This window comes from Labrus mixtus, chromosome 17 (genome assembly GCF_963584025.1).
Source record: "Labrus mixtus chromosome 17, fLabMix1.1, whole genome shotgun sequence".
Classification (NCBI taxonomy): Eukaryota; Metazoa; Chordata; class Actinopteri; order Labriformes; family Labridae; genus Labrus; species Labrus mixtus.
Genome location: NC_083628.1, coordinates 22,184,650 through 22,212,444, shown reverse-complemented (window position 1 = coordinate 22,212,444; position 27,795 = coordinate 22,184,650). Strand labels below are relative to the sequence as shown.

At 39.4% G+C, this 27,795-nt stretch overlaps 1 protein-coding gene across 1 annotated transcript in view; it reads right to left on the bottom strand.

The window, feature by feature from the left end:
• The window catches only part of cacna1bb (calcium channel, voltage-dependent, N type, alpha 1B subunit, b), a 154,661-nt gene that overhangs the window by 21,046 nt on the left and 105,820 nt on the right, over positions 1–27,795 (bottom strand). The window contains exons 21-36 of the mRNA XM_061061635.1: positions 27,205–27,340; positions 26,143–26,272; positions 25,392–25,451; positions 24,464–24,570; positions 16,898–16,994; positions 14,969–15,129; positions 14,678–14,815; positions 11,803–12,004; positions 11,111–11,275; positions 9,341–9,451; positions 7,953–8,036; positions 6,213–6,329; positions 5,408–5,473; positions 2,584–2,675; positions 2,239–2,389; positions 998–1,125 (exon numbers count right to left, since the gene is read on the bottom strand). Coding sequence (XP_060917618.1) covers positions 998–1,125; positions 2,239–2,389; positions 2,584–2,675; positions 5,408–5,473; positions 6,213–6,329; positions 7,953–8,036; positions 9,341–9,451; positions 11,111–11,275; positions 11,803–12,004; positions 14,678–14,815; positions 14,969–15,129; positions 16,898–16,994; positions 24,464–24,570; positions 25,392–25,451; positions 26,143–26,272; positions 27,205–27,340 — 1,945 coding nt within the window. The remainder of the gene's footprint in view (positions 1–997; positions 1,126–2,238; positions 2,390–2,583; positions 2,676–5,407; positions 5,474–6,212; positions 6,330–7,952; positions 8,037–9,340; positions 9,452–11,110; positions 11,276–11,802; positions 12,005–14,677; positions 14,816–14,968; positions 15,130–16,897; positions 16,995–24,463; positions 24,571–25,391; positions 25,452–26,142; positions 26,273–27,204; positions 27,341–27,795) is intronic.

Below are 27,795 nucleotides of genomic sequence, written 5' to 3'. Positions count from 1 at the left end.
AAGTCAGGTCCTCTTTCAAGGACACTCAAAAGTTCACTCAAATTTCCCTGCCACTGTAAAGAGAGCTGGCCAATTGGAGGAAAGTGGGCACATGGGGAGGGGGGCCTTAAAGAGACAGCAGTTGAAATGAAGCGTTTCAGGCAGAGGCTGAAAGGAGGGATTTTACTGACGCCAGTATAAGAGAAATAAGGAGGATTTTGAGCTACGCATCTTAAAATGCTACTCCAGGTGTCCAGGTCTCCAGGACTGACATCATTAATGGTGAAAGTGAGTATTATAAATTGTCTGAAGAGGAAACAATGAGCTCTAAATATATACTTGCTGCAACCTGAAAAAAAAACAATTAAAGCAGGAGAAAATATGCTCTTTATTTCTGAAGGCACTTCCCTGCAGCGATTAATTTAAATTCAAGGATATAAATAATGATTCCTCCCGGGTAATGTCTGCCAGGAGCTAGAAATTTCATATTTCTCATCGTGCACCTTTCCTGGAGTCCTGACTCACTGACTGGCTCCCGCAAAGCCTTCTTTCAAACTTAATGAGGCTTGCATAATCTGAGACAGATTACGCCTCACTCTGGCTCTCTCAGAATTTGTACTGTGATTCAGTTCAGTTAAACCGTGTCGGTTTAAGGAGCAGATCGGGCGCTGTCATAGACTTGTATTCCCCAATCGACATATACGAAAGGTTTCTCTTCACGGACCGCCAAGTGGAACGTTGGATTTACATGCATCAGTCCGACTGACAGGGGGCTCGACCACAGCATAAACCAACTGTGGGCTCCGGTTTAATGTCATTCACCCAAATTCAACGCTGAAATGGGATTTTCCATCACAGAGTCATCCAGCTGGAGCTCAGAAACTCATTCGAGTTTCCTGTTTCCCAATCCACCTCTCTACGAAAAACTAATCCCTTCCTCATTGACATGGAAAGTGGATGACATCCCGGGGTCTATACTGTAGCTGCTGTAAGGTCAAAGAACAGCAGGAACACTTACCAGGCAGAAGGGTCGTACTCTGCCCACACGCGGATGAATTCATCGAGGTGATGAGGCCCCAGGATGGAGGCATCTCTGGTCAGATACTCAAAGTTGTCCATGATGACAGCAACAAAGAGGTTCAACATCTAGTGAATGAAAACAAAAGTTAGTAGATTAAATCAACATTTAGTAATAATATATGTTCAATAGAACAACAACAAAAATATAAAAAATAAATGTTCCATAAATGTTTCTTTAGATTTAAATAATAGTCAATAGTCAAAATGATTTAGGTGATGAAATGTTTGTAGATCTATTTAAAGGAAAATCTTGGTAGTTTTTGTTAACTTAATGATTTTAAACTCAATTTCCTTTGTAACAGCATTGACTATGATGCTGTTGTTTGCAACAATTGATGCTCATTTATTTAGATAACTGCATTTATCAAATCAATAAATAGTATTAGAACAGAGGTGAGACTTTAAAACACATTTCAAAATTAAACATTTCCCCTTTACTTGAAGGATTCAGTCACATGAACACGCCCCTTCAGCCTTTTCTTTCCATGTATTCTCCCTGAAGCAGGCAGAATCATCTAAGCAGTGCTTTTTTTCACTATAAGCTGCAAACAGGGTTTCATTAAACCACAATGGAGCAAACTGTGAGCCTAAGTCAATCTCAATTATACAAGACCAGCAGGTGAATCTGTGTCAGTCAGGAAGATAAGACTCTGCAGAGCAATATCACATTGAAAGGCGTGCAGAGCAGATATCATCACTATTAAAAATGTGAGGTTATTTATATATTTTGTATTTTCTTTATTTTTCCCTGAACATGTCATATTTCTGTATTTCTTCTGGGTCTTACTATTTTAAACTGTATTTAATATTTTCACATTTGATCTTCTCTGTGATTGTTAATGGTTTGTTTGAGTTATCTTGAAATTTTCTATTGTAATGTTTATTTTATTTTTTTACCTTTTGTCGTGATGCTTTTGATGTCTTGTGTGAAGCACTTTGATTTGTCTTGTTGCTGAAATGTGCTATAGAAATAAACCTGACTTGACCAGAAAAACTGACAACCTTTTGATTCTTGTAGGCTTCAATTCAGGGCATCATGTACTGTATACAAGTGTGAAGAACTTCAAGAAAGTACAAGCGAGTAGGTGCTGGGCTACATGCAGACTTAGGAGACTTCATAGGTCAAGTCAGTGAGTGTGTGTCAGTGAGAACAAAGTATGAGAACATCATCGTACTGACCAGGAAGGAGCAGAGGAAGATGAAGGAGACAAAGTAGAAGTAGGCAAAGTCACTACCACACTCTTTCCCCACAGTTCCTGAGAGCGAATCACACCGTCGGTTACTCAGACATGCTAACATGATCTCATGCCACGCCTCTCCTGTTGCACTCCTGAAACACACAAATCACAAGTACACACACAAACACACGCACATGAACATAAATTGAATGTTAACACTGCTAAACATAATCAGAAACAAGGCTTAGTGTCATCAGTAGGCATTTGATTGTTTTTATATTATTATATAAAATTATCTCTTTATTATTCCCTTTATATTATATATGAATATTATAGATAGGATTACCTGAAGAGAAGGGTCAAGGCCTGGAAAAAGGTCTGGAAATTGTTGTGGTGATAAATTGCTGTGTCCTCATTCAGCTCAATGTTTCCAAACACCTAAGGCAGCAGGAGAGCAGCTGGTGTTTATCACATGCAAAAACTCAAATTTAAAGCTCTACTCTGCTCTATTGTTATAACGGACTAATGGACTTAACATGGTACAGAGACAACAACATAGTTCTGCAAAACCCTCAAGTACACAGTTTAACACGGGATGTAGCTCAGTCTGTAAGGACTTGGGTTAGGAACCAGAGGGTCGCCGATTTAAGTCCTGGTGCTGGACCAAATCTCGAGTCTGGTAGCTGAAGAGGTGCCTGAGCACTGCTGAGGAGCGCTTAAGCAAGGCACTGAACCCCCTCACAGCTCAGGAGTGCTAGCCCCCCCCCCCCCCCCCCCACCCCCACCTCACTCTGAGATCTCTCCATCAGTGCATGTCCATAGGGTCCTGTTTGTGCATGTGTGTGTATTTCAGCCTATGTGTGTGTAGCATGACTCAATAACAGAGTGTAAAAATGTAATTTCCCAATCAATAAAGTATATCTAATTCTATACCAGTGTCTTATAAAGCCCTGATACTATGTTTTCTAATTCAGCTTTTATACTCTTAGCACATTTTTGCTACTAAGCTAGAAACCTTTGTTCACAAGAAATAGTTCCATATTTTTCGAGGGATGCAAGTTATATATCATAATCAGTTATATTATCCTGTAACAGTTGTTTCAATGGATGTTGGTATCAGTGTATGAATGTCTGATATGCAGCTATATAATGACTTTCATTGTTATACACCACGGTGAAGAAAAAGATACTCGAGTCAAAGAGAAGAAGAGCCAGATGATTTGTCCCACAGAGCAAACTCTTCACTGTGACATCATGTTGCTTTTGTTGTTGTTATTTTTACAGTTATAAAGGAAGACAGCATGATATCAACTTGAATTGCTTTTCCCACAAATCCATCTGCCTTTTTTTTTTTACAGTTGTGCATAATTTTCAGGCTAGAAAAAAGCATAACATGCATCCCTATTTTCCTTTTTTCTCTGTACTTAATAAACACGTGTGAAGTGGGCAGGGCTCTGCAGGAAATTGTGATGTCACATATGTGCACCAATCAGCATTTAGCAACTTTAGACCATGAATCTGATGACTGCTGTTTGTTTATTAAGCAAACGGCTGCTCTGTTGTTTGTGTGTAGAATGTTATCTGTTATAATCACCCAGTTTATGTGTATGATTAATCCTGTTTTTATCTTCAACTCCAAGCCAATTACATTTTCATTGATTTTAAATGAAATAAAATGTAGAGAAAGACCAGAAGTGAAACACGTATGGATCTTGTGATGACCTACTGTGAGCAAAGTAAAAAAAACCCAGAGGTCTCTTTTGAAATATTTATCTGCCCCTCAGCATGTCCCTCCTGCTGGCCTATCAACACTGGCTGCTGGACCCAGGAGACCTTTGACAGCAGTCAAATATGTATGTATCAAACATCTTGACCCTATAGAACAACAGCAAGCACTTCTTCAGCCCAAACACTATGAAAGTATAAAATGAATCAAAACAGGCAATCCTTCATATTATAAAAATTAATTAAGTGAAAAACCTGTATGATACGATGCAACCAGAGGCAATAGCCAAGCAATGCATGTATGGTTTGCAAAGAAATACATGAGAAATATTTTCACTGGGACTTTTCCAGAGGTGGCAATGTTCAAGGCAGAGTTTTGTATCATAATTGAGGACACATCACAGAACAGTTTAGCATAGCTTGGACATGAGTCTGGTTCTGCTCAAGGTTTCTGCGACGTTTTTCCTTGTCACTGTAACTTTACTAAATGTTGCTATGTGCTGTGTTCATGATGGATGAATGTTTGGTCTTTGTAGATAATATAACAAAGAGTAAGGTCTTTAACCTGCTCTTTTGTATAGTGTCTTGAGATAACATTTGTAATGAATTGGCGATACAGAAAAAAATGGATTGACTGATGTTATAATTTTATGTGTATTGTTGGAACATGGTAATGAAAATTGAAGTTTTGTTGTGTTACACTGATGTTTCACCCATCTTACTTTTATTGTCCTCCACCCTTATGACTCTCCACTGGAGCAATAACAGTTCCTATGCACTGCTGATAGTTGAGTCCCTTCATTCACCATCACAACATCAACGCACACAAACCTTAAAACTAGAGGTGGGAAAAAAAATCGATTTATGTAAAAATCAAAATTCTACTCTTCTGAGATTTTGAATCAATTGATAACTTCCAAAAATCGATTATTTTTCTTGCTAATCAGTGACTGGAGTAGATCCTGCAGTATGTACTAAATCAAAAAATAGACTTTGAATCATGAATCCAGAATCGTTTTGATTCTAAAATAGATCCTGAATGGAATAGTGACCCCAAGAACCAGAATATACTCGAATTGTGAGACACCCAAAGAGTCCCAGCCCTACTTAAAACACAAATGATAAGATGAAATATGATCATTCTGATACCTACTTTATGATCATAGATAATGTTGTGTGACACAACCATTGTGACACCAGTGTACTTATAATAACAGTGTAGTAGTTTCCCACACTTACAAGCGTAAAACAAAACTTTTAAAAGAAGTGTAAAAAGACTGTCAACCCAGCACCATCATTAGTTCATTTAGTGTACTTGTAAAGGTTAAAACAGTCATGTTCAGCGGTACCATTAGAGTGTATAGCAGGAACTTTGGGTTAACCATCCACACTTTGGGGGATCACCTGTCACTAACTGAAGAAAACATGGTCGTGTGACAACTCACCTGCATTCCAATGATGGCATAAATGAAGAAGAGCATTGCAATGAGCAGGCAGACGTAAGGCAAAGCCTGAAAGCAGAGACATAAACAAAAACGGATCATGTTAGACCAGGTTTCTGCACATGAACTCCTCTCTGTTATACACAGACACTTACATATACCCTAACAAATCCCATTCTCCACACAACACTGGCTCCCTTGTAAGATTTTACAGTCTTATTTAAGAAGTCCAGAAGCCAACCTGACCTGCAGGATCGATTCTTTTAACCAGCTATTTATATCACTGAGGGGAGGAGGAGAACATATGTTGTAATTAAATAGCCACCTTTTAACACTCTGCAGATACTGTCCATTTTCATTGGACTTAAAAGCTCTCACCACTGACATTAAACCAGCCATAAATTCCCTCGGCTGCAGCCCAGCGCTCCGCATTTAACTCAACTCGTCCTGGGGGATTTAGAGAGCAAAGCAGCATTGTGTGAAAATCTGAACTGCTGTCTGCCGAGAGCTGCTATGTTTAGAAGTCTGCAGTGGGTCTCTGCCTGCTTTTTGGTTTTTTATTCCACTGTTTGACTTTTAATCAAACTATAAATCCACCTTTTTGTAATATTTTGCACTGAATCTCTATTGAATAAATCAACACCTGGACCTCTGAAAAAAAATAATTTCATTCATTTCTGCAAAACACTTTTTGTTTGTTGCCAGTGTTAATTAATTATTTTGAAGCTTGCTATGTTAATCAAGTTTAGTTTTATGTTTTACACACACGTTCTGGGGCAAATTGTGGCCACTGTGTGTCCAAACTCACCTTGAAGGACTGAACAAAGGTCCACAGCAGGATGCGGATGGTGTAGCCCTGCCGCAGCAGCTTGATCAGCCGCGCAGCTCTGAAAAGCCTCAGGAAACTCAGGTTGATCATCTTGTCCTGGGAGAGAAAATAGATTCTGTGAGACATCTGAATAAAACAGAGTTAATAGGATTGTTGAAAAAAAAATACCTGACACAATCTTAAAGGCTTACTATGCGACTTTACAGAACAGATTTTCAGATAAAACCAAAAGCCCTCTACCAAGCCCCCAGAACAGAAAGGTCTGGATTATTCACGTTAAAGTCTGTGTTTTCTTTTTACTTTAAAGTTTCCTTGAAAGGGAAAGTGATAAAGACTAGCAGTTTATCATTTAAATATAGGAATATATAAATATATAGCTATTCATGCTGTTGCACTCATCTTACTACAAGGCTTTGTTGCCATTTAAAGACCCTACATTGGCTCTTCATGCAACTTAATTACACTCATGAAAATGTTTCTTTGCAGCGTTAAATTTAACCTTAGCTCTTATGCAGCTGAAATAGCTCATGATGATTGTGTCACAGTTTAATAGGTATTATATCATATCACACAGAGGATTCAGTAGGTGGACTTTGGGAGAGAAGAAAAGACACTGACGGGGGGATTGACATAATCAGCAGCAGACAAGAAAAGCCACTTACCGTCTAGAGGTGTCACATGTGACAGAAGGGGCAGAGTGAGGGCACAGGCGCCAGCAGAGACACAGCAGAAGATGGAAAGAGAAAAAAAAACAACAGGGGAGGAAAGCCAGAGAGACAAGAGAAAGTAAAAGAAAGCTAATGATCGCAGGAAAAGAAAGTCACACAAATAGAAAGACTCGACTTTGCAACACAGAAAGCGACAATAATGAGCCCCAGCCATCGACACGGTCACATCCTTTTGTCCTTTTCTCAGCTCAGTTGATTTGACAGAGGAAGCTAAACGCTTCTAACTTTAAATGTAGTCTGGCTCCACTTGTAACCCTGTGGTTGCCTTTGTTTTGTGCATTGATTTCAGTTGTTTTCTCTCAGATTGTTTGCTAAGATTTTGAGTGGACATCAGAGATCTGTGAGAGAGCAGCATGGAAAGTGTTCAAAGACTTCCTCCTGATGAACTAGCATTGAACATTTTCTGACTTTAGGTAGATTACACAAAAAAAACATTAAATGATCAAAAAAAGTAAACATTTCTAGCAAACCTACACAGTAGTAACTTATATTACTATATACTTTTTATCAAAAGCATTACATTTGACATTAAGTCCCCATCAAATGAAAAGCAGTCCTGTGTGACATGTGCGTTTATCTGCCAAAAATATTTCAATAAAGCCTTATCCGAGTGTTTTTCCATTAAACCAACTGTATTTTCTCTTCCTGTAAAATGTTTCAAATGTCTGATGTCTCATCCTGCACTCAGGGGCGTTTACTCATTTTTTTCGACCAAAAAGAATCTTAGTCGAAGCTAACGATTCAATAAAAGTCATCCTAAGGGAATGTCCCACTTCTATCTTGTGATTGGTTCTATCCCATTGAAGGTGGGAATAAATACGACACAGCAGTTTGATACTCTCAAAGTTCTGTTTCATGTGGACTTTAAGTCAATTTGCAATAATGGTGCATTGAGTTAGGGTGCAACAAGTGTAGCAGCTGATGCACTAAAGCCTGATATTCATGTAGTGACACATTACATACAGTCATGATGGTACAGCATGGCTCTTACCTTAACCTCTGTGACCACGATGTCTGTGATGCTTCCAAGTACAGTCACAAAGTCAAACACATTCCAGGCGGCTTTCAGGTAGTTCTAAAAGACAAAGACGATTGCAGAGTTTTTGTGTTGCTTTTGTGTTCTTGACGTGACTTTACATTGGTAAAGTATTTGCGGAGCATTTGATGTAGTTGTTTCAGCTTTTGCAACACCTCTCCCCCCGTTTTGAACATGTTTTTGAAAATGCATTTTTCTGAGTTTGCCACACATTTTTCTGAATGCAAATCGCTTCAACCACTGCAGGTCAGTTACCTGGGTCGTCAATTTATCTGTAGTCCAAACCCAGAGCTTTTTATCTTTCTTACGGTTAATTTATATATATAAAAACGTAAACAGTCATTAAATCACTATAGTGCTATTCAAATTAAATATCTTTGTAAAAAACAAGTTAACAGAACCTATACAGGAACTAATCTGTGCAAACATTTCTGTAAATTTCAATTGAGCATTTGGTTTGATTTCAAGACATTTGATATGTTGAACTGCAGGTGGACACAAGAAACATTCCCATAGTTTGTACACACATGAATCTATATGTGCATAAACACTGCCGATGCACAAATGCTGACACACTCGCGCATAAACTAAATGTTGAGCTGCTGTGTACAGTCTGGATCTCTCCTCAGACTGGTCAATCATCCAGCTCCTGAGGCCCTACAGCTGCAGACTGAAGAGATGCAACAGCCGAGTGTTTATACCAGGAGATGTGAGCCCATCCGTCTGGGCTTAACAGCTAAACAGGTGGAGGCAAGTGGTGTGTGAGAAAAGCCATTTAATAAATGGGCCTGGTAAATGGAACGGAGCCAGAGATGAAATGCCTCGCTGCAGGCCAGACGGCACGGCACCATGTTGGGGGAGATTTATTCCTCCTGAGCACTCTTCCATTCTTCCCTTCTTTTTGTTACTTGTCTCCCGTCCTTGAGCTTCAATTTTAGACTTTAACTCTTCTTTTTGACTGCTTTGTGGCGTGCCATACATCCTCTGGTGTACACTTTTATGTGCCTTTACACAAATTAAATTAATAGACATCCTTCCACATTTGTCTAAATCTGACCATGCCTCTTGGTTAGAAACACCCTGTAAGTCTGTAAATCCTGACACTAAAAAAACAAGAAAACTCTTGTTTAACATTTACAAGCACATCTTTTAATTAATTGAGCATTACACGCACACTGAGAGCAGTGTGATGAGGAAGCCGCTGTCAGTCTGATTTTCTTTCTGTCTGATCTGCATATCAAAGGAAAGATTCACTCTCATTGGTGTAAACAGAATCAATACAACAGTGAATAATTGTCTGGTGTTTGCAGAGTACAGAGCAGCATATGGTCTTCACAGCTCACCAGTGGACCGAAGGCAATCATTTTGAGGATGCACTCCAGTGTGAAGAGGGCTGTGAAGAGGATGTTCAAGTATTTCAGCATGGACTCGTACAGGTCTGGAGCTCCGTAGAACTGAAGACAGAAGGCAAGACAAACACTGCATATTAATAAGGTGAAAGATATTCAAAATAAACACAATATGTATCAAAAAGCTGCATTCTTTACCACATTTATTGCACATTTAGCCTCTTCCATCACGAGTAGATGTGATAGCTTTACCATACTGAACACTTAGAGTGTAAATGCAGCTAAAAAGCGAGGCCGGCAGGTTATATTTGATTGCTCGTATGAGCTCCAGTACGATGGCTAAAAGGTGAACAGGCTTTTGTAAATCCCAGTTATACATATATATTTTTATCCTCTCCACTTTGGGTAGGAACTGTGAGTTCCCACGGTGAAAATGGCAGGTGATTAAGAACAAAATGATCCGTCCTTGTATGTGTTCATGTAACACCTCAGATGCAATAACATGGTACTATAACTTCTGGCCACCGAAAGCAGAACTGAACTCACTGAACAGCATCCGAGTAGACACAGGATGGAGGAACTTTTCATGTATTAAGTATTAAATTAAATCGAAGTCGCTCTTGGTAATTAATGGTTTATTTTTGTTTCATTACACTCCTGACATTAAGTCTGAAACATAGACTGTATAAATAATGGACGTAGCCTTTAGTTTGGCATACTGGCTGCTGCGATATTGTTTTTCTGGAGACAGGAGGGATCATATTAGGACTAGAGGTTAGTGATGGAGAATTATCAAAGCTATACAATTTCTACGCGTGGCTAATTCATTAGCTGCTGAATTACCTATAATAATAAGCTTTCAGACCAGAGTTTATTAATCACATTAAAGACGTTAAGAGAACTTGATGAACATAGCAAACTTACCAACCGCTCACCCAAATCTCAGCGGGGGATGAACGACACATAATGAGTAACTTAAAATAACACGTCTCCTCGTCACTACTGTCTCTCTGTGGGGAACAGCCAACAACAATCCTGACTCATGTGCACTGGCTGACAGATAAATAACTGTACGATGAACACACAATGTGCTAACAAGCCAGGTATGATGACCACAGTAAACCTGAGAAAATATCAAAACAAATAAGTTTCATTCCACTTGAAAACTTAGGCACATAAGTATGTACGGCCAGTCAGTGCTGTCAAAGCAAGGCTTGGCTTAAATTATGTTATGTTCCTCATTAAATGTATACAAAAGCTTTTCAAGCTGTCTCTTTTCATATATTGTGGTCACAATCTGACAAGGATAGTAACATTAGAAATATTGAATTATGTAAATGAAACCACAAAGAGCTCTTCTCTGGCACCAGCCGGCATTATTACACAAACAGGCAGTTTAATAACTCAGAGATTTTCTCTTTGGAGCACATGAATACAGGAACACGAGCACTCTTCTCTGATAGCAGAAAGCACTGTTTGGTGACACAGGGGTGTGCTGGTGGTGGTGATTCACTTTTAATTGCCAATCATGTCTCAAGGCTAGACCAGTGTTGTCTCTGGAATTGTATCTCTGCCTTGAGATCTAAATTATTTATTGGTGCAGATTCATGGGAGAAGCTTCTGAAATTGGCTTTAATCTTTCAGCAGTTTGCTGTTAGTGAGAACTGCAGAAGTATCACTGAGCAAAAAAAACATTTTTTCTCTTGCTGAGAGGTAAGTGAGAGGATATGGCACTTTGCCTCATTAGCAGGAATAATCACTGACCTTCATCATCAGCACGACTGTGTTGAGGGCGATTAGAGTCATAATGGCGTACTCAAAGGGAGGCGACACCACAAACTTCCACATCTTGTACTGGAAGGACTGCTTGTTCTCTGGCATGTATCTCGTTAGCGGCTTAGCGTTGATGGCAAAGTCAATACAAGCCCTCTGTGAGACGAAAAGACAAAACAAAAACAGACATTGCATGGATCCTCTCTGTTACAACTTCACACCTTTTCATCATAAAGGGGAGAAAGGGGCTGGAAAAAAACAAATTTGAAAAAATGAAAGACAGATGGCTCGCCACAAGAGGATTTTCTTAATATTAAAAGATGAGACTACAAATTGGAGCTCTCTGATATCTATCCAATACTTTACAAAATCGGCTTGATTCTAACTAAGTCTCTATGAAGTGGAGATGAAGAGAGTTGAGACAACACCCCCTCTCGTCTTCTTTTTGAGAACTTTGTTCTGTCATGTTGGATCTAATGTGTCTTGCAGTGATGTTACGAAGTGGATCAGCATGTGCTATGCTTACTTGATGAATTAAACATTTGTGATAACAGAGACACTTTCAGAAACTAGTGTCCCTGCAGAAACAATCAGTATGTGTTATTGTAGCGTGGAGGGGAGGGGGTCATTATTTTCCAGGAGAAAGAAAACAAGAACTTGCATCATTTTCCCCACTCTCAAACCTCATTTTTCTCCAGGCTGCACTCCGACATGGCCTTGTCTCCCTGCTCCTGGAAGGTGATGATGATTAAAGCCACAAAAATGTTGACAAAGAAGAAGGGGAACACCACGAAGTAGACCACATAGAAGATGGAGGTCTCCATGCGGAAGCCTGGGTTGGGGCCCTGGTCCTCGTAGGTGGCGTCCACAGAGTGCTTCAGGACCCTTTTTGGAGGAAAAGGCTTTGTCACACTTTTTCAACAAATCCCCAAAAATATTTCTCAAATGGTCGAGATTGAATGTCCCTTCACCAAACTATCTGAGTATACATCTTTTGAACTATCATTTGTTGGCACTTTTGTTTAAAATAACAACTGAAACGAGAACTTCATTATCAAAATAATAATAATTTTTCTTTCCCTGAGATGACTTCTATCCAAAGAGAACTGTCAAATCAGTGCACCTCTAACGTTCTACAATTCTACAACAATTCTACAATTCACTTAGCAGACGCTTTTATCCAAAGCGACGTACATCAGAGAGTAAGAACAACACAAGCAAAGATCTAGAAAAAAGGGAACAATGTCAGTAAGAGCAAACGATCAGCTTTGAGTCTGATTGGACACACAGGTGCTGACAGGAAGTGACCAGAGGCAAAGCACAACATTGAGGGCAGTTCTTGAGAGCTCTAATCAGTATAGAAACCATCTTATAAGTCATCGTTATCAAACAAAAACCATCGTCATTACCATCATCATCATCAATAATATGGAGACCATCATCATTAAGTTAGTAGGTATTCATGAAAGAGCTGGGTCTTTAGCTTTTTCTTAAAGGTACAGAGGGACTCTGCAGAACAAATGGAGTTTGGAAGTTCATTCCACCACCGGGGGGCGACAGAGGAGGAGAGTCTAGTCAGCGTCTTAGGACCCTGTTGTGAAGGTTGGATCAGATGCCTTTCATTGGCAGAGCGTAGTGGGGGGGGGAGTGTAGACCTGGAGAAGAACTTTACCCAAGGTAACTCCCTAAAATAACTACAATAAGTTTTGGAATTATAAAAGCAAAATTTATGAAATATCAATGAAATCATCCCTCTTAATACAGCCTGGAAACTTGTTTCAAAACATCCATTCATCCTTCCTGTTGATGTTTTCTTTTAATCCTCACACTCAACATCTGTGACTAAACAAATGAATGAGTCACAAACAGGAGCCTTGTGATCTCTAAACAGAGGACGTTTAAGGCTCACAAGGCTCCCAGGTTACGACAGGTGTCTCCATTGAGTTCATGAGTGCTCATGAGTCTCCTGCTGTGAATAAGCATTGTACTATAGGTTCAATGCACAGTCACATGACTAACTTGCCGCTTGCAAGACATAAACTTGGAAATCTGAACACTCTCTACCATCCATCACTGGACCTAAGCCTCGGTTTGTTGATATCCAGAGGCAGGCTTGAAAACAGAGTATGATTAGAAGGACTCCATAATCATAAATTCTCATTGAGTCTGAGAGGAGCTGGTATCAAGCATGTCCAGTCACATCACCTCTCATCCCTCACAATCACTGTATTTGTGCTTTTTTATTTTTTGTTGAGTACCCTCGGTTCAGTATCTCTTGTTTGTTTACATTTTATCATGCCTTAATTGCAATGCGTGTCACTAATGGCAGAAAAGGGAAAGAGTTGTAATATTGGTCATCAGGGTTATGGAGAGAGGAGAGTGGAAATCCTAATGTATCCCAAATCATAAACTGTCATTTGTATGTAAAATGCATTTGAGAGTATTCCCATGTTATTATTGTGCTGTCACTATCTGTTTAGGACAGTGTGATTTTAGATGACTATGACAAGCGCAGTACATTTTACAATTCACTTTCATCTTCAAGTAAGAACGAGGAATGAAAACAGCAGACAGCCATCAGCTGTTCCTGACAGAGTCGATGATGATGATACATTTGCAGAGCTGCTTTAGCTCAGGCACAGAGTGGGACACTGAAGCCAGCTATGCAATGAGCCTTGATTACATCTTTAGAGAATCCACAGTAATTAAGCCTGGGAGAAATAAGCTGTGCTATGTTAGTGGCCTCAAGGTGTGCTTAATGTGTTTTAAGAACAATAATCATTAGGTCCATTATTTAACAATAAGTCAATACTCGACCAATGGCACACAACACAACTTGAACATTTTAATCTTGTCCAACACAACAGCTCTGCCATAAATCATTCTTTAACTAAGTGAGTCCAACAGAAAGCCGGACAACTCTGCGTCTGTGGGTGAAGGCAACCGAAAGTTCACCCTAGTTTTGGAACGAGCTTAATCTGTGTGCTGCTTCGACTCACTATGATTAAATTTTAATTTCTTTGCGGCTATGTCCGCAGACGTCATATTTGCCGGTTTGAATCACGTCCAACCACCTTTTTTTTTAAGATTTATTTTTGGGCTTTTTGTGCCTTTAATGGAGAGAAAGGACAGTGGATAGAGGTGGAAACCAGGGAGAGTGAGAGTAGGGAATGACATGCGGGAAAGGAGCCACAGGTGGGATTTGAACCTGTGGCGCCTGCTTGGAGGACCATGGCCTCCATACATGGGGCGCGCGCACTAACCACTGCTCCACTGCTCCACTGCGCCACCAGCGCCCCAATTGTATCCACTCCTAAACTCACCTGAACGCTGTCATTGGCTGGGGGAAACATCCCGAGTCAATCAAAAAAACAGAAATCCTCAAAATCCAGGCAGAGGACAGGTTCTCTGCAGACAGTCACCACCACACATGTATGGTGGCCCATAAGTTATGAGTGAGCAGCATTACTCTTGCATAAGTCTATATTTAAACTTAAAGGAAAAAGCAACTGACTCGGCCTTTAAAGTATGATTAAATGTGTGAAAAAAGTGACTTACATCGGCCAGCCTTCTCCAGTGGAGACAGTGAAGAGGGTTAAGAAGGCCCAGAGAACGTTGTCGTAGTGAAACTCATATTTCTTCCACTCTCTGGGCTTAGCTGCCACGTCATCCTTGTCGTAGTCCAGAAACTGACCCCTAAGGGAGACAGGAGGGGGCACATTCACAAGTGAAAGGACGATTTATGATGTAAAGTCTCAATCAGAAGTCATATCTTTGATATAAGACATTAATATAGAGCTTCATGACATAGACATTGAGACTGAAGAAGGCTTTGTTTGGATGGTGTACCTGCAGTCTTTCTCCAGAGCTTTGGACTCGTCTGTGCAGTAGAAGAATTTTCCCTTAAAGAGCTGTACAGCGATAACAGCGAAGATGAACATGAAGAGCATGTAGACGATGAGGATGTTCAGAACATTCTTCAGAGAGTTCACAACACAGTCGAACACCGCCTGGAAAATATCAACACACACAAAAAAAGAGTCTGATTTAATTTGAACTTATATTTTCAAATCGGTACCAACACTATTTTAAAACAGAAGAACATTTGATGGGTAGAGAAATTCACACAGTACAAATCATGTTGTGAATTTCATTAAAATTACCATTAATGCAGCAGTTAATCTTTCCTTTACCTTATATCACAGGAAGCCAATTTTGAGCTTCCCTTACAGCAGACCTACATTGAACTGGGATGAACAAAACTACTGCAAAAAGTTGTAATATATAAAACCAGATTAGAATGAAGAATACTTGTGCATAAAAAACTTGTTAAATTTGTGTCTTTCTTTTTTTACTCCTGCACACTTTTTTTACATCACTTTATTGATATATAATAATGTAAACCAAAATCCAAGCTTTAATTCTAGCTGCAGATTAAAGGTTTTGAGAAGGGCTGCCAGTAGCCTAGTGGTTAGTTTATGCGCCCCACGTATGGATGATGTCGTCCAGTGGATGGCCCAGGTTTGCATCCAACCTGTGTCTCCTTTCCCACTCTCTCTGTCCCTGACTTCAGACTCTATTCTCTGTCCTATCTCTACAATAAAGGCAAAAAAGTGTAACATTTTATTTTAGGCAATGTTACACAGCCCTAATTCAGACTTTTAATTACGCCTCAAATCTGCTTCAAATTCCACCCAAACTCTGCCCTGTTTGAAGCCAGATCCATCATGTCCTGCAAACAAGCACCAAACACACACCTTTACATAACCTCTGCCAATGTGTGTCCCTGCCTGTCACTTTCTCTCCGGCCATTTTCCTCTGTCAGCCTGTGCTGCGATCTCTGTGAGATGAAGTGCCTTGTCTATCCATACTGACATGTTTGCCATCCATCCAATGAATATTCTGCTGCATGAGTGATCTCTATCGAGGCTTTTGTCTCCAGAGTAAGGACTGAGCATATTTCTCTCTTCCTCTACCAACCTGTCCGTCAAGCTGCCCTGTCCAAGCGTCTCTCTGCCAGCTCTGATCTGCTCAATTATCTCACTTTCATTTCTCCAATCACTTTTTGTCAGTTCCATTACTTTTGGATGATCAGGTGGCGTCACGCATCAGAGAGAAGCTGTCATTTGTACATCTGAGGAAACTTTACAGGTTCTTACCTTGAAAGAGGGTCACAATCAATCAATTGATCACTCAATCAATTTAAACAGACACAAAATTGACACACTTTACACAGAACTTGAGATTCTTTATCGTCAAGCCCATATGTAGAATTTTGAAATTTCAAACTTTAACACCCTCCAGTTGTATCACAGGGACTCAGATTTCCTCATATTATTTAGACATGCTCATATTTAGGGGTACTGTTGTTAAATTTTTAGCTATTAGCTTAATGATAAAGCACACTGATGCTGGTGATTATAGTGACCAAATGTATAAAGACTGGCATTTGTAACTGGTTTGACTACTCTTTAATATTCGCCCTGAACCTTGAGAGGCCAATTCTGACGGAGTCAAACTACTGGGACTTCATGTAATGACATTTAAAACATTATTTCTAAGTAGATAACCTTCTGATACTGAGCTACTCCTGCCTCATATGTACCCCTATCATTGATTTCACCCTTTTAACCATCTTTTTATTTTCATTTCAGTGACAAATCTGAAACCCAGATAAACATATTTTATGTAAAAAGGAAAATAATAAAGAAATCCAAACATATTCATATTTGATTGAATGCTAATCGGGCTGCTATAACAGAGGGTAGAAGACAGTACCTTTAGCTTGGGCAGTCGTTTAATGGTCTTAAGTGGCCGCAGGACTCGGAGGACCCTCAGGGACTTGATCGTGTTGATGTCCTTGCCTTTGGTCCCTCTGTGTAGATTGAGAGATTCAGTTAGTCTGGTAACGTAGTGGAACCAGTAACAAGCACTGATTCGAGTTCACCAGGTGAATTCCTGTTTCAGTTAGTTAGGAACATGCACGAGAGGTCACTGTGTCATTCTACAGAAACATAGAGCAAGTGAGTAAGGGAAATTCATTTATAACCTGGTTGTGTTAACTAACTGCATTAACAGGTTACAAATGATGCTGATTCAGATTTGGAGGTTTTATACTTTGGTCTTCAGGTTCAAAACTTCTTATGCACTAAAAGTACTTAAACTAAGGTGCATTGCATTTTCCCTTCTTTCTTTCTTCTCTATCAGTCTTTCTTATATTTATCTCCTTCTCATTTCTCGTTTCTTCTGTCCTTGTTTCTTACCAATTTCTGTACTTCTTTCTCTCTGTTTATGTCTTCTTTTACTTTCTCTTATACTTCTATCTTTCTTCCTTTCACTCTGAAGATCTCTCTTTCTTTTCTTTTTTTCTTTTTCTGCTTTCAGTCCTTATTTCTGTATAGTCCACCTTTTATATATGCTATTTCTGTCTTTTCTGCATGTTGACCTTCAGTCTTCTATCACTTTCATTTGATCCCTTCTTGCTTTTTCTACTTTATTTCTTTCTTAGTTTCTGGTCCTCTTTTTTTCCCTCTAACGTTCTTTCTCTCCTCTTTTCTTTCCCTCCTCTTTAGCTCAACATATAACAAAGAGGCTCTTAATATGCAGCCACAAAAAATGTGCATGTTGTTTCTGTAGAATAACAACCAAACATTAAGTAATGTTTAGAGTAAATGCACAAAGAAAACGCCCCCTGGCTGAGGAAGCAGCTTCTTTGCAGGAACCACTGCCGTCAATCACTACAGCCGCTGCAGGTTTTCTTAAGTGAACACAGTGGGAGTGGGTGTGGGGGTTTAAAAACTAGCTGTTATGCTAATAACATACAGCTGAGCCATCATTCACTCAGAGACTGACATTGGCCAAGGGCAGTGGGAGAGGGATTTTTAATGAATCAGTCACACATACACACAATGTGGCTGTCACTCTAAATAAGAAGTGTTTCTCTTTTGGCTCTTCTTGACTTCAGACAAAATCAGAGAAGTAGAAAGCGAGTGTGTGTATGTATCTATGTGTGTGTGCAATCGTATTATGTGTAGAGGGAATGGAAAAGGACACAAGCTTTATAGTGGGAAAAGAGAGTCTAAAAGTCCTGTTAGTGGCCCCCAGAGTCCCCCTGCTTCTAACACCAGCATGAAGTAGATTACAAACCAGCCAATGTTTTCATCCCCGGGGAACAACTCCTGGGGCGAAAAGGAAGCTATTTACTCAAGCTAACATTTGTAAAAGACATAAAAGCAACCAAAGGCCATAGAACCAAGATAATAGCTTCTATCCAATATGTTTGAGTTCATTCTTATCTTCATGGAGGAACCAAGTATGTCTGCTTGACAGCATACAAACGACGCTTCAACAAGTACATGTAAGGTCCTTTGTTCTTTAAGCTGACAGAATCAACAGTTAGCAAACAGTCAGCTTGTAATGTAGCCCAGATGTTATTAGACTATTCAACTAAGACCTTTGCAATACTTCCAAAATATAGAAACCCAGCTGTGCAAGCTGTGCTGTTCTGATTTGTATTGAGAAGAGGAGCTACCTGCACACTAGCCACATAAATGTCCACATTAAGACATGAGGGGTCAAAACTAAAAATTTTCAAATTTCCCTCCAGTACTGACCCTTGCACGAGTCACTTTTTCGATGTTCCAACTAGGCTCAGTTTCACCCGAGGTATCTGTTTTGTATTAAACTACTTCTGCTCATCTGCTGGTTTAGTGTTGAACCAATAAAAAACGAATGAGTCTGAGTAACATTTGGTCTGTTTCTCCCTGATTGGCACCAAATAAGAGCGTCCTTTCCAGGATAATAAGGTACATATCAGCTCCATTCCAGGACCTGATTCAAAAACATGGAGACCTGTATTAATCATGATATAATTCTGTTGCTCCTTAACAGCTGCTCCAATCTGTTCCCTATGTGTCTTCTTTGTTTTAAATGTCCCCAAACACACAGACATGCACTCTTACATCTGATCCCGGTGTTAGTGCTGCAAAGGCTCTACTGTTATTTCAAAACCTTGCTAGCCATTTGAGGGCATGCAGTGACTTAGGGACTGGTGAAAACAAACTTTTCAAGTTGTAGCTGTTTGCCCTGGTGAAAAACATATCTGAGAAAAGAATGATGTCATCTTTATGTGATTTTAAAGTTAGAGATGAGGACAGGATGGCATGGTTCCATATATTGTAGGCTCAGTGTCCTTTCTCCATCTTGATAAAAAACTCTATTCTACAAACAAGCATGCAGCTGTCATGCTCAGATGCCTCGGTAATCCTGGCATGCAATCTGCAAAGTCAATGCCAGCCCTTGTATTCAAGGACCTCCACACATTGAGACGGCATGAACAGACTCCCAATAGCTTTCAGAAGCACCGTGGGCAGGGAACATGTAATGTGTGTGTGTCTGGGTACGAGGTCGTGTGTTTAGATTAGCACTGATTGCTAGGCTGACAGGCAGATGAGATCATCCTAATAATACATCATGACTCTGGTTCTCTCAGAAGCTCCCTCCTGAGAGCGAGGAGCATTTCCTGTTTAGGGATGCAAGACATGACGTCCAATCAGGAGCACTTTACCTCCCCATTTAAACAGGATGCATGAGGCTCCTTCGATCTAGTCGTTAGAGGTTTTCATTTCAATACATGATTTTGAACAATGTTTGAATGTCAAGAAACATGAAGGTTCAATACAACTCTGTTTTCAAAAAAGTGGGGATGCATCAAATGTAAATAAATACAGAATTTAAAAAAGTAAATGAAAACTCCATATTTAATTGCACACAATTCAACATAATGACATTGAAACTTTGAAAAAATGTCAATGTTGTTGGAAAATAAAATCCTTATTTTTTAAATTAATGCCAGTAACACATTTTTAAAAGTTACTTGACGACACTAACACTCCTCAAACCAGCAGCCCAACTTTTTTGGAAACAGAGTTTCTGTCCTGGTATTTTATTTCAAATACTGAAACTCTGGGATTAAATCTGACTTTACAAAATATGTCTTGCAGTACAAGCACTTTAGATGACTTCATATGTGTTTTATTAAGTGTTTAAGAAGACTAGTGCACCATCTGAAGCTCCTTTTTTTTCCGAGTTGTCAACATTGTAAGGGAATTGTTAAATGCACCGATCAGCACTTTCTTTGAGCTGTTTAGAAGAAAAAAATCCAATCCCAGTACGAGATTAAAAAACATCAATAGTTCAAAGGCATGTAGACATCAGAAGGGATTTAAATTTCAGACCTTTAAAAACAAACATTAAAAATGATTTTCTCTTAATACACTTGACTGCACATGGGCCGTAAGGAACACCCGCTTTAAAGTCAAATAACCACTTAATGTGACTTCAGATGAAAAGCTGTAATCCTTTATCGATTTCCCTTTAAATTTAGTGCGTAAAGAAGGAGAGATGTAGAAGAAGGGTGAGGAGGTGATTACATTGCAGACTATAATCCCTGAGCGATTTGACCAATTAAAAACCCTTTAGCCAAGATTAAAAAAGATTAACATGAAGGTGAAGTAATCGACAAAGCTTTGATACAACTACAGATATTGAGTGCAGGTACTAGTGTGTGTCAGAGCTGTGTGAGTGTTGATCTTCTGAAAGCTATGTGGTAGATTCTTTTCAGTGGGATGTCCCAATATTGGGGTAAGGAGAAACTTGTCTAAAGGGTCGGAGAGGTAGGAGGGAGGTAAGTCATGGTTGAATTCTAAGAACCTTGTGATGGAGGTTGATTAAATTGTAAGGATGAAGGGGGACAAAGTTTATTCTGAAGGAGTTTGATAGGAGGAGGGTTCTTTGTTTCACGTGAGGAAAACGGGCAGGGGGTGGGGGGGATGTCAATAAACAAAAGATAGATAGGGACAGTTCCCACCTGGCCACGCTTTGTTGCGATCTGATGAAAAAAAGCAATGATAAGCATAACAAACACACACAATACACAAATAGCAACCACAGAAATACTGCAAGCATACAAAGGAGGAAACATTGTTTTGGCTGATATAACTCCAGCACGAGGATTTAGTGACAAATAAAAACACTTAAAAGTAATCAACCTGTGAAAGAGCAAAGCCAAAGACAAGTCTGGTAAATATTAGCACGGTTATGTGGACAGAACATTTCAATAAATCACTTTTAAATCAAGAGGATAAACATGACACCACGGACAGCATTTCAATGTGGAGACAAACAGATGAAGGGACACTGCTGATGAGAACTATCAGCTGCATGACTACGTTCACACTGCAGCTGAGAAACTCTGAACAAATTGTTTACTATGTATGATCTGCTTTTCAAATAGATAAGAATTAACACAAAAAAATGACTTACAGTTTTGAGTTGTGCCTCTTCAACACAGTATTTGGTCATATGTCTGTTGCACACTGCAGTGACTGAAGCCTTGGCATCACTTTTTAAAAGCTTTCCTCACTCTGATTGTTTTTTACATTTAGACTTGTCTCAGACCTCTGAACTTTTATAAAGTTAATCCATTAACATCTACTATAAAGGTGTTAATGAGTCCAATGGTTCTGGGGAATAGCTGGAAAAGGCTCCAATTAGCTTCATGTCCAGGATTATACCGTATAAGTGTAATTTTTATTTATTGTATTTGCAGGTCAGGTCTTATTAGGGTTTCTTAAAATAGTCTGGTTTGGGGCAAATAAAAGTCAAATTGTGTATGTAGGCTATGCTATTCATGATGCATACACTACTGGTATTAACATTAAAATTAATAAAGGATGTAATGAGCTGTTGCAAAGAAAAACTATTAAAGTGTAATTTCAGTGCATAGAGTCTCATTTCTTCTATCAAAGTGAAAGTATTTACCGTTCCAATCAACCATGAATTTAAAAAAAAGGTGTTTACTGGGGAGCAAGTTATTCAAGTTATTTTAATCCAGTTATTGTATCCATTTGTTATACTGACTTAGAATGAGTCACCAATAAGAGCAGGTGAGAGTAGAAATTGGTCTCCAAACTGTTTTGGGTCTTCAAACTGATGGATTTGCTTTTGAAAATAAATGATAAATTCAAAGTTTGTCTTTGATCTTTTGTTTTCTATTCAACACATTTGATCCGAGATCCAAGTTGTAAGAAAGCAAAGTTATCCATCTACAGTGTGAATGCAGCGTGCTACATGTTTACATATTGAGAAGGCGGATGCATGAGAGCTATGGTAGGAGGGACAAACTGCTGAACAGGAAGTGAACTTTAGTGGGAGGGATGAAGAGGAGGAGGTTTAATCCGATAACCTCTGCATGAATGATCCTCAAAAGTCTACCTATATCAGGACAGGCACAGAGATGAGGCTGTGGGGGCTACATACAATGACACTATTCTAATCCTAAAAAAGGGGATTTATGCTTATAAATTAGCAGTGCATTAGTGGTTTGTAATGCTGAAAGCTACATCCATATTATACCTTCAGCCTTTCAGTCTGAACATGAGAAAGAGATGCTTTATGTTAACTCTGCATTAGCATCATTTTGATTGTGTGCTCATCACAGACAGCAGCACTTAGATCCTTTGTTTTCATTAAATACCTTTCACTTCAATGAAAGCTTGAACCTTTGAAACTGTTGTCTCTGCTGCCTGCACAATTTTTGCTTTGCATTAAGTATATTGTTCCTACTTATACACATAAAGTATATCTGATAAATAGAGAAAAGGTAATTGCACTTATGCAAGCCCCAACACAGATGAAACACAAACACAGTTACATAACACAAACAGAGAAAATGCCAGTATCTTTGATCGTGACTGTGGTGGAGATGATAAGAATAGCAAATAACAAAATATGACATTTGTTCAAACATTTAGCTGAGAGAGGGAAGACTGCTGCAGACACGTCTCCAAACTCTGAAAATGGCACTGGCTAAGATGGACAGGAAGGGAAGCCGGAGACACAAACAAACAAAGACGAGCACAGATACACAGGCAGAAGGAGAGAGAGCAGGCTTTACCCCATAAGGCTCCTGAAAGCAATCCAAGCACGAAAACAAAGCAGGGCGGGGGGAAAAGTGCAAAAGAGAGGAGACAGAGGCAGTGTCAGCAACAGATAAAAGACAGATAAATGTCAGCTGACCAACAAAGAAGAAATCAGAGCGACAGAAAAGACTACAAGGAGAAATACACAGGAGACAAACTGCAGACTTTCAGGACAGAGTCGCATTGTGAAATAACTGACAGCACTGACAGAAATCACTTTCTTTGTCAAGAGACCTAGAATGCAAGTCTGGAGATTTAGGGGATCATTAGCTGACTTCATACTTTGGCTAAGGTGTCTATTCAAATCATTAAACAAGACACTTCAAACAGTCAGCCTAATGTCTTCAGTAACACTTCCACCTCTTTTGCTACACGTTGACTCTCTACGATATAAAATACCCAATCAATGCTTTAACTGGGCCAGTCCTCACCCAGACAGGAGCAGGAGAATGTAAGATGTTTGACCTCTTTTTTAATTACTAAACAGTACCATCGCTGTATAATAAATGTAGGTGAGCTCTTGATACAAATATTGTACATTTCTGGAGAAAATGTTCCAAATTACAGCTCAAAAAGAAGAGACAAACGTGCCAAAAAAACAAGTGTAGTGCAGTTCAGCCAAAAGCTGCTGGAGCTTTTCTCTCTGAATGTGTGAAGTGGGCTTTACAAAAGCATGATAGTGCCTTTTAAAAGGTTTCAATATTCAAAATAATTAACCTAGTAGAAAGAGAACTCCCCCACTCACCGTCTGTTTCTTTAAATTGAAGACCGACAATACAGACTACATACATTTGTTTAACTTAAACATGTGAAACTTCATGATATCAATCCTGATTGTGATGGGTAGAAAAGCAATAAATGGGATCACCACAAATTGCTTACTGCCCATCTATCACTGTAGGTTACTAACTCTGCTAGTAAGCTCTGTTATCAAACTACAGTGATACAAAAGTTTAAACTGCAGAGTTTGCAGGAGTTTTAAATATGTGTCAGCGTTTCTCCCTACCTTTACTCCTTCTTGTCTATTAAACGATTAACGATTAAACTGCCAAACTGTTTATGCCCATCATCAGACTAGTAGTGACAGAGTGCAGTATTTATGTAGCAGTGAGTTTGATATAGTCATGTCAGAAAAATAACCCCAGAGAGTGAAAAGGCCAAAGAACTCAAGAGGAATAATTAGATGAACACGTTGAACACAGGGGCAACCAGACCACTAACATACGCTCGACAGTGGGAAACATCGACTGCTGTTTCAACATCATGTTCTGTGGTTGAATACACCTCCTGGCAGACACTATTATTTACAGCTGTGATTTGAGGTAGCTGCCAAACTGCAGGACAAAAGGAGAAGCTGACTTACGAGCAGGCGAAGGCGACCAGGGCTCCGCTGACCACAATGAAGTCCAGAATGTTCCACAGGTCACGGAAATAAGAGCCAGGGTGGAGGAGCAGTCCCAAGTCAATCATCTCGAGTCACAGGACAGATCGTAGGAGAATCATTATAAATCATCATACAAGCCGCAATCTTTTTCTTTAGGCCTCTCTCTCTCAGCTAATTAAACATCTTAGACCTCTGGGTGTAATTTAAAGTACTGTCCTTTTTCTGACAAAGAGCATCAGCCATGTAGGTTTTCAAAGTGAGGTCTTGTGGCCCCAAAGATCCCATAGCAATTCTCTCAATTCTCTGCAATTTAATCCATATGTAACAAAAGGAAAAAATGATTACATTTGTCTCAGTTTGTCGTCTGTGCTTAAATATCTAAACACAAAAATTATATAATGCAAAAGAATCAAATCTAGATAGTTGGATGTCTTCGATCTAACTTGTGTTGGATCAAATATCAAAGGCTAGGGGCCCTCTTTGTTACAAAGAAGGAAACCCACTGATTAAGGAATTTGGACACAGGGCACAGAGATATCACAGATAAAAATATAAAAACCGCTAACCCATAAAATATTGCCAGAAACATCACAGTATTATCCACTGTTTATTGGCCTTATCAGTCAGGTATAGAATAAGAATTAGTGGTTTGAAGTTCCAAATACTGCCGGGCATTTAGATAAACATAATCTACATAAGTTTTGTATGTTTCAATTTCTGAGCAAATCATATAAGATGAAGGACTACTATACTGCGTCATTGGAATGCTGTTGAAAACATGTTTATGTAACGTAAACATCTAAAAAATTTCCAATCTTTTGCACCTTGTTTTTTTTGCCAAAATCTTGCTTAGCTGGCGTTTCACAGATCAAATGAAAGTGTACCTTCATCTCGACAGCCTCCTCACCTTAATCACCATCTCAAAAGTGAAGACTCCAGTAAAGACATAATCCAGATACTTGAGAACCTGAGAGAAGTGCAAGAAAATATCCTGTGAGGTGACTCGACACCAGATGCATGACAAATGTTTTCAGTTTGAGATAAAGGTGTGTGTTTGTTTGTGTGAGTGAGTGAGTGAATCAGATATGCACGACGTGTTCCTCTGCCTTGTCTGAGTTTCCAAGCTTTGTCAGCTTTGCACTCCCCTGCACTCACACACACTCACACACACACACACATCCTGATCGTCCACAGGAGCCGCACAAACACACAGAATAAACAGCCACGCACAGGCACAACATCACCTCAGATTCTCTCCGTGGCTCTGACTAGAGTATGAATTAGTTGGGCTTGTCGGTCACAAAGCAAAAACCCTTCACCTTGCATCTGTTACTTCCTTATTTTCAACATATACTTGAATGCTGTGCAGGAAATAAAGAGCACAGCAAAATTTAGCCAAACTGGATGTAGGCTGCTTTGGTGGTTTTATTAACAGATTATTGAGAAATTGACTAAATATTAACCATACAGTTGTTCCTCAACTGTAGAGCCCTGTTAGGAAGAATACTTCTATATCACTCTGAAACAATAAGCCAGACATCCTCAAAGAAAATTCTCATGCAAGTTGTGGTTTGTTTGAGTACACCTCTGACAACCAGTGTGTTTGTCATGTGTGTCCAGATATGTTTTGATGAAGTCTCGATGTCAGTCTGACTCACTTGGTTCCGCGGTGCGTTGGCTTGCACGGGGTCCTCAGCTGCCAGAGCGATGCTGCTCATGGTAATGACCATCAGGATGCACATCTCAAAGTAGCGGAGGTTGACCACGTAGTGACACAGCCGTCGCACCCTGCAAGACAAACAAACACACACACACACAAGTACACAAATGTAAAATTAAACAGAGCTGTGACAGCTCACTGGGTTGTTCAGTTGACATCCCTCCATAACAGGACAACACGTATATCCCTCCCAGTCAAAGTAATGCACATATGTTGAGATGCATCAGCCTCAGCAACACCAAGTGACTCAGGGTCATCTCAGGTGAAGATGGTTTTTAATGTAACAAACTTTAAATCGTTTTGTATGAGTAAAAAACATTTGAAACTGTACTGAACCCCACTCAGTAAGCTGAACAACCACAGACTTTTCACTTTCTATGATTTAAAATGTAACTTTATTAAAGGTGGACAGTGTAGCATAGATCTTTTCTTAAATGTCACCGTTTAGATTCTGGGTTTTTTTTCAGTCTCCCTAAGGCTCCATTATGAGATGTGAGTTTGGAAAGTAGATAGTCGAGTTAATTAAAGGCAATCTTCAAGCTTCTTCAGCCTCAGTTCCCTCTTCACCATGACAGTCTGGTACAGCACCTGCATCATCACTTCGCTCAGTTGATTTAGTGGATTTTTTAAAGGCTCCCAGTAATTTACACTATCCTACCATTAAGGCTGATAATCAAGATCTTTGCTTGGGACACTGACCCATCACTCTTCCTAACTGCTGTTCACTTAACTACACCATCTACTGAAGCCCATCCATCAACGTAGTCAGCGTAAAGAAGGAACACAGCAGAAACAACCGTCATTTCAACATCGACAATGTCTCAAACCACTCTCAGCATGCAGCCCCCTTTGGGTGTAAATTGAAAACAGTTTTGGGTCAAAAAACTGTAAGTTGAATCCTTATAATGATCGTCTAGTTTAAACTCTTTGTTTTTCCTCATCAAAGCCACACAATCAGTCGTTTTCCACGTCCGTCCTCTGAGTCATCAGTCTAACTTACGGGTTTGTTACCCCGAAGATGAACATGGAGCTGTAGGGAAGCATCTCCCGCGGCCCGTTGGCTGCCTCCTCCTCCTCCTCCTCCAAATCTTTCTTTTCATCATTGAGTTGGAAGTTGTCGCAGTCAATGTTGTTCACTGGTGGGGAAAAAACATTTACTTAAAAATAAGAACAAACATCATTAAAAATTATGTTTCCTGTGACAATGGGTTTAATTAGGTAGATATGTCCAGAAAGTTAGGACCAGAAAGTTAGCCTAATTGAAATTGACAAGAGCCACCTCAGGGGTTAACATTGTGTTATAACAGTGTTATTTATTTTTTTTTAAATTATTTTAGGAAATTTGGATTGTTTACCCTGAAGTTTGGTAAACATATGAATGTTTTCCTCAATAATTAATCCCTTATTTTCCTCCATTGCCAACGCCAGGTCAAAATGTTATGTTTTTTTTTTTTTTTTTTTAATATTCTGGTTTATGACACAATACCTACAAAATATTGGCATTCCCTCCCCAACATGTCATATGTGTTTAGTGCTTATTAGCTACTTTAAGCATGCTGAAACATATAGCAAATACTGTACCTGCTAAGCA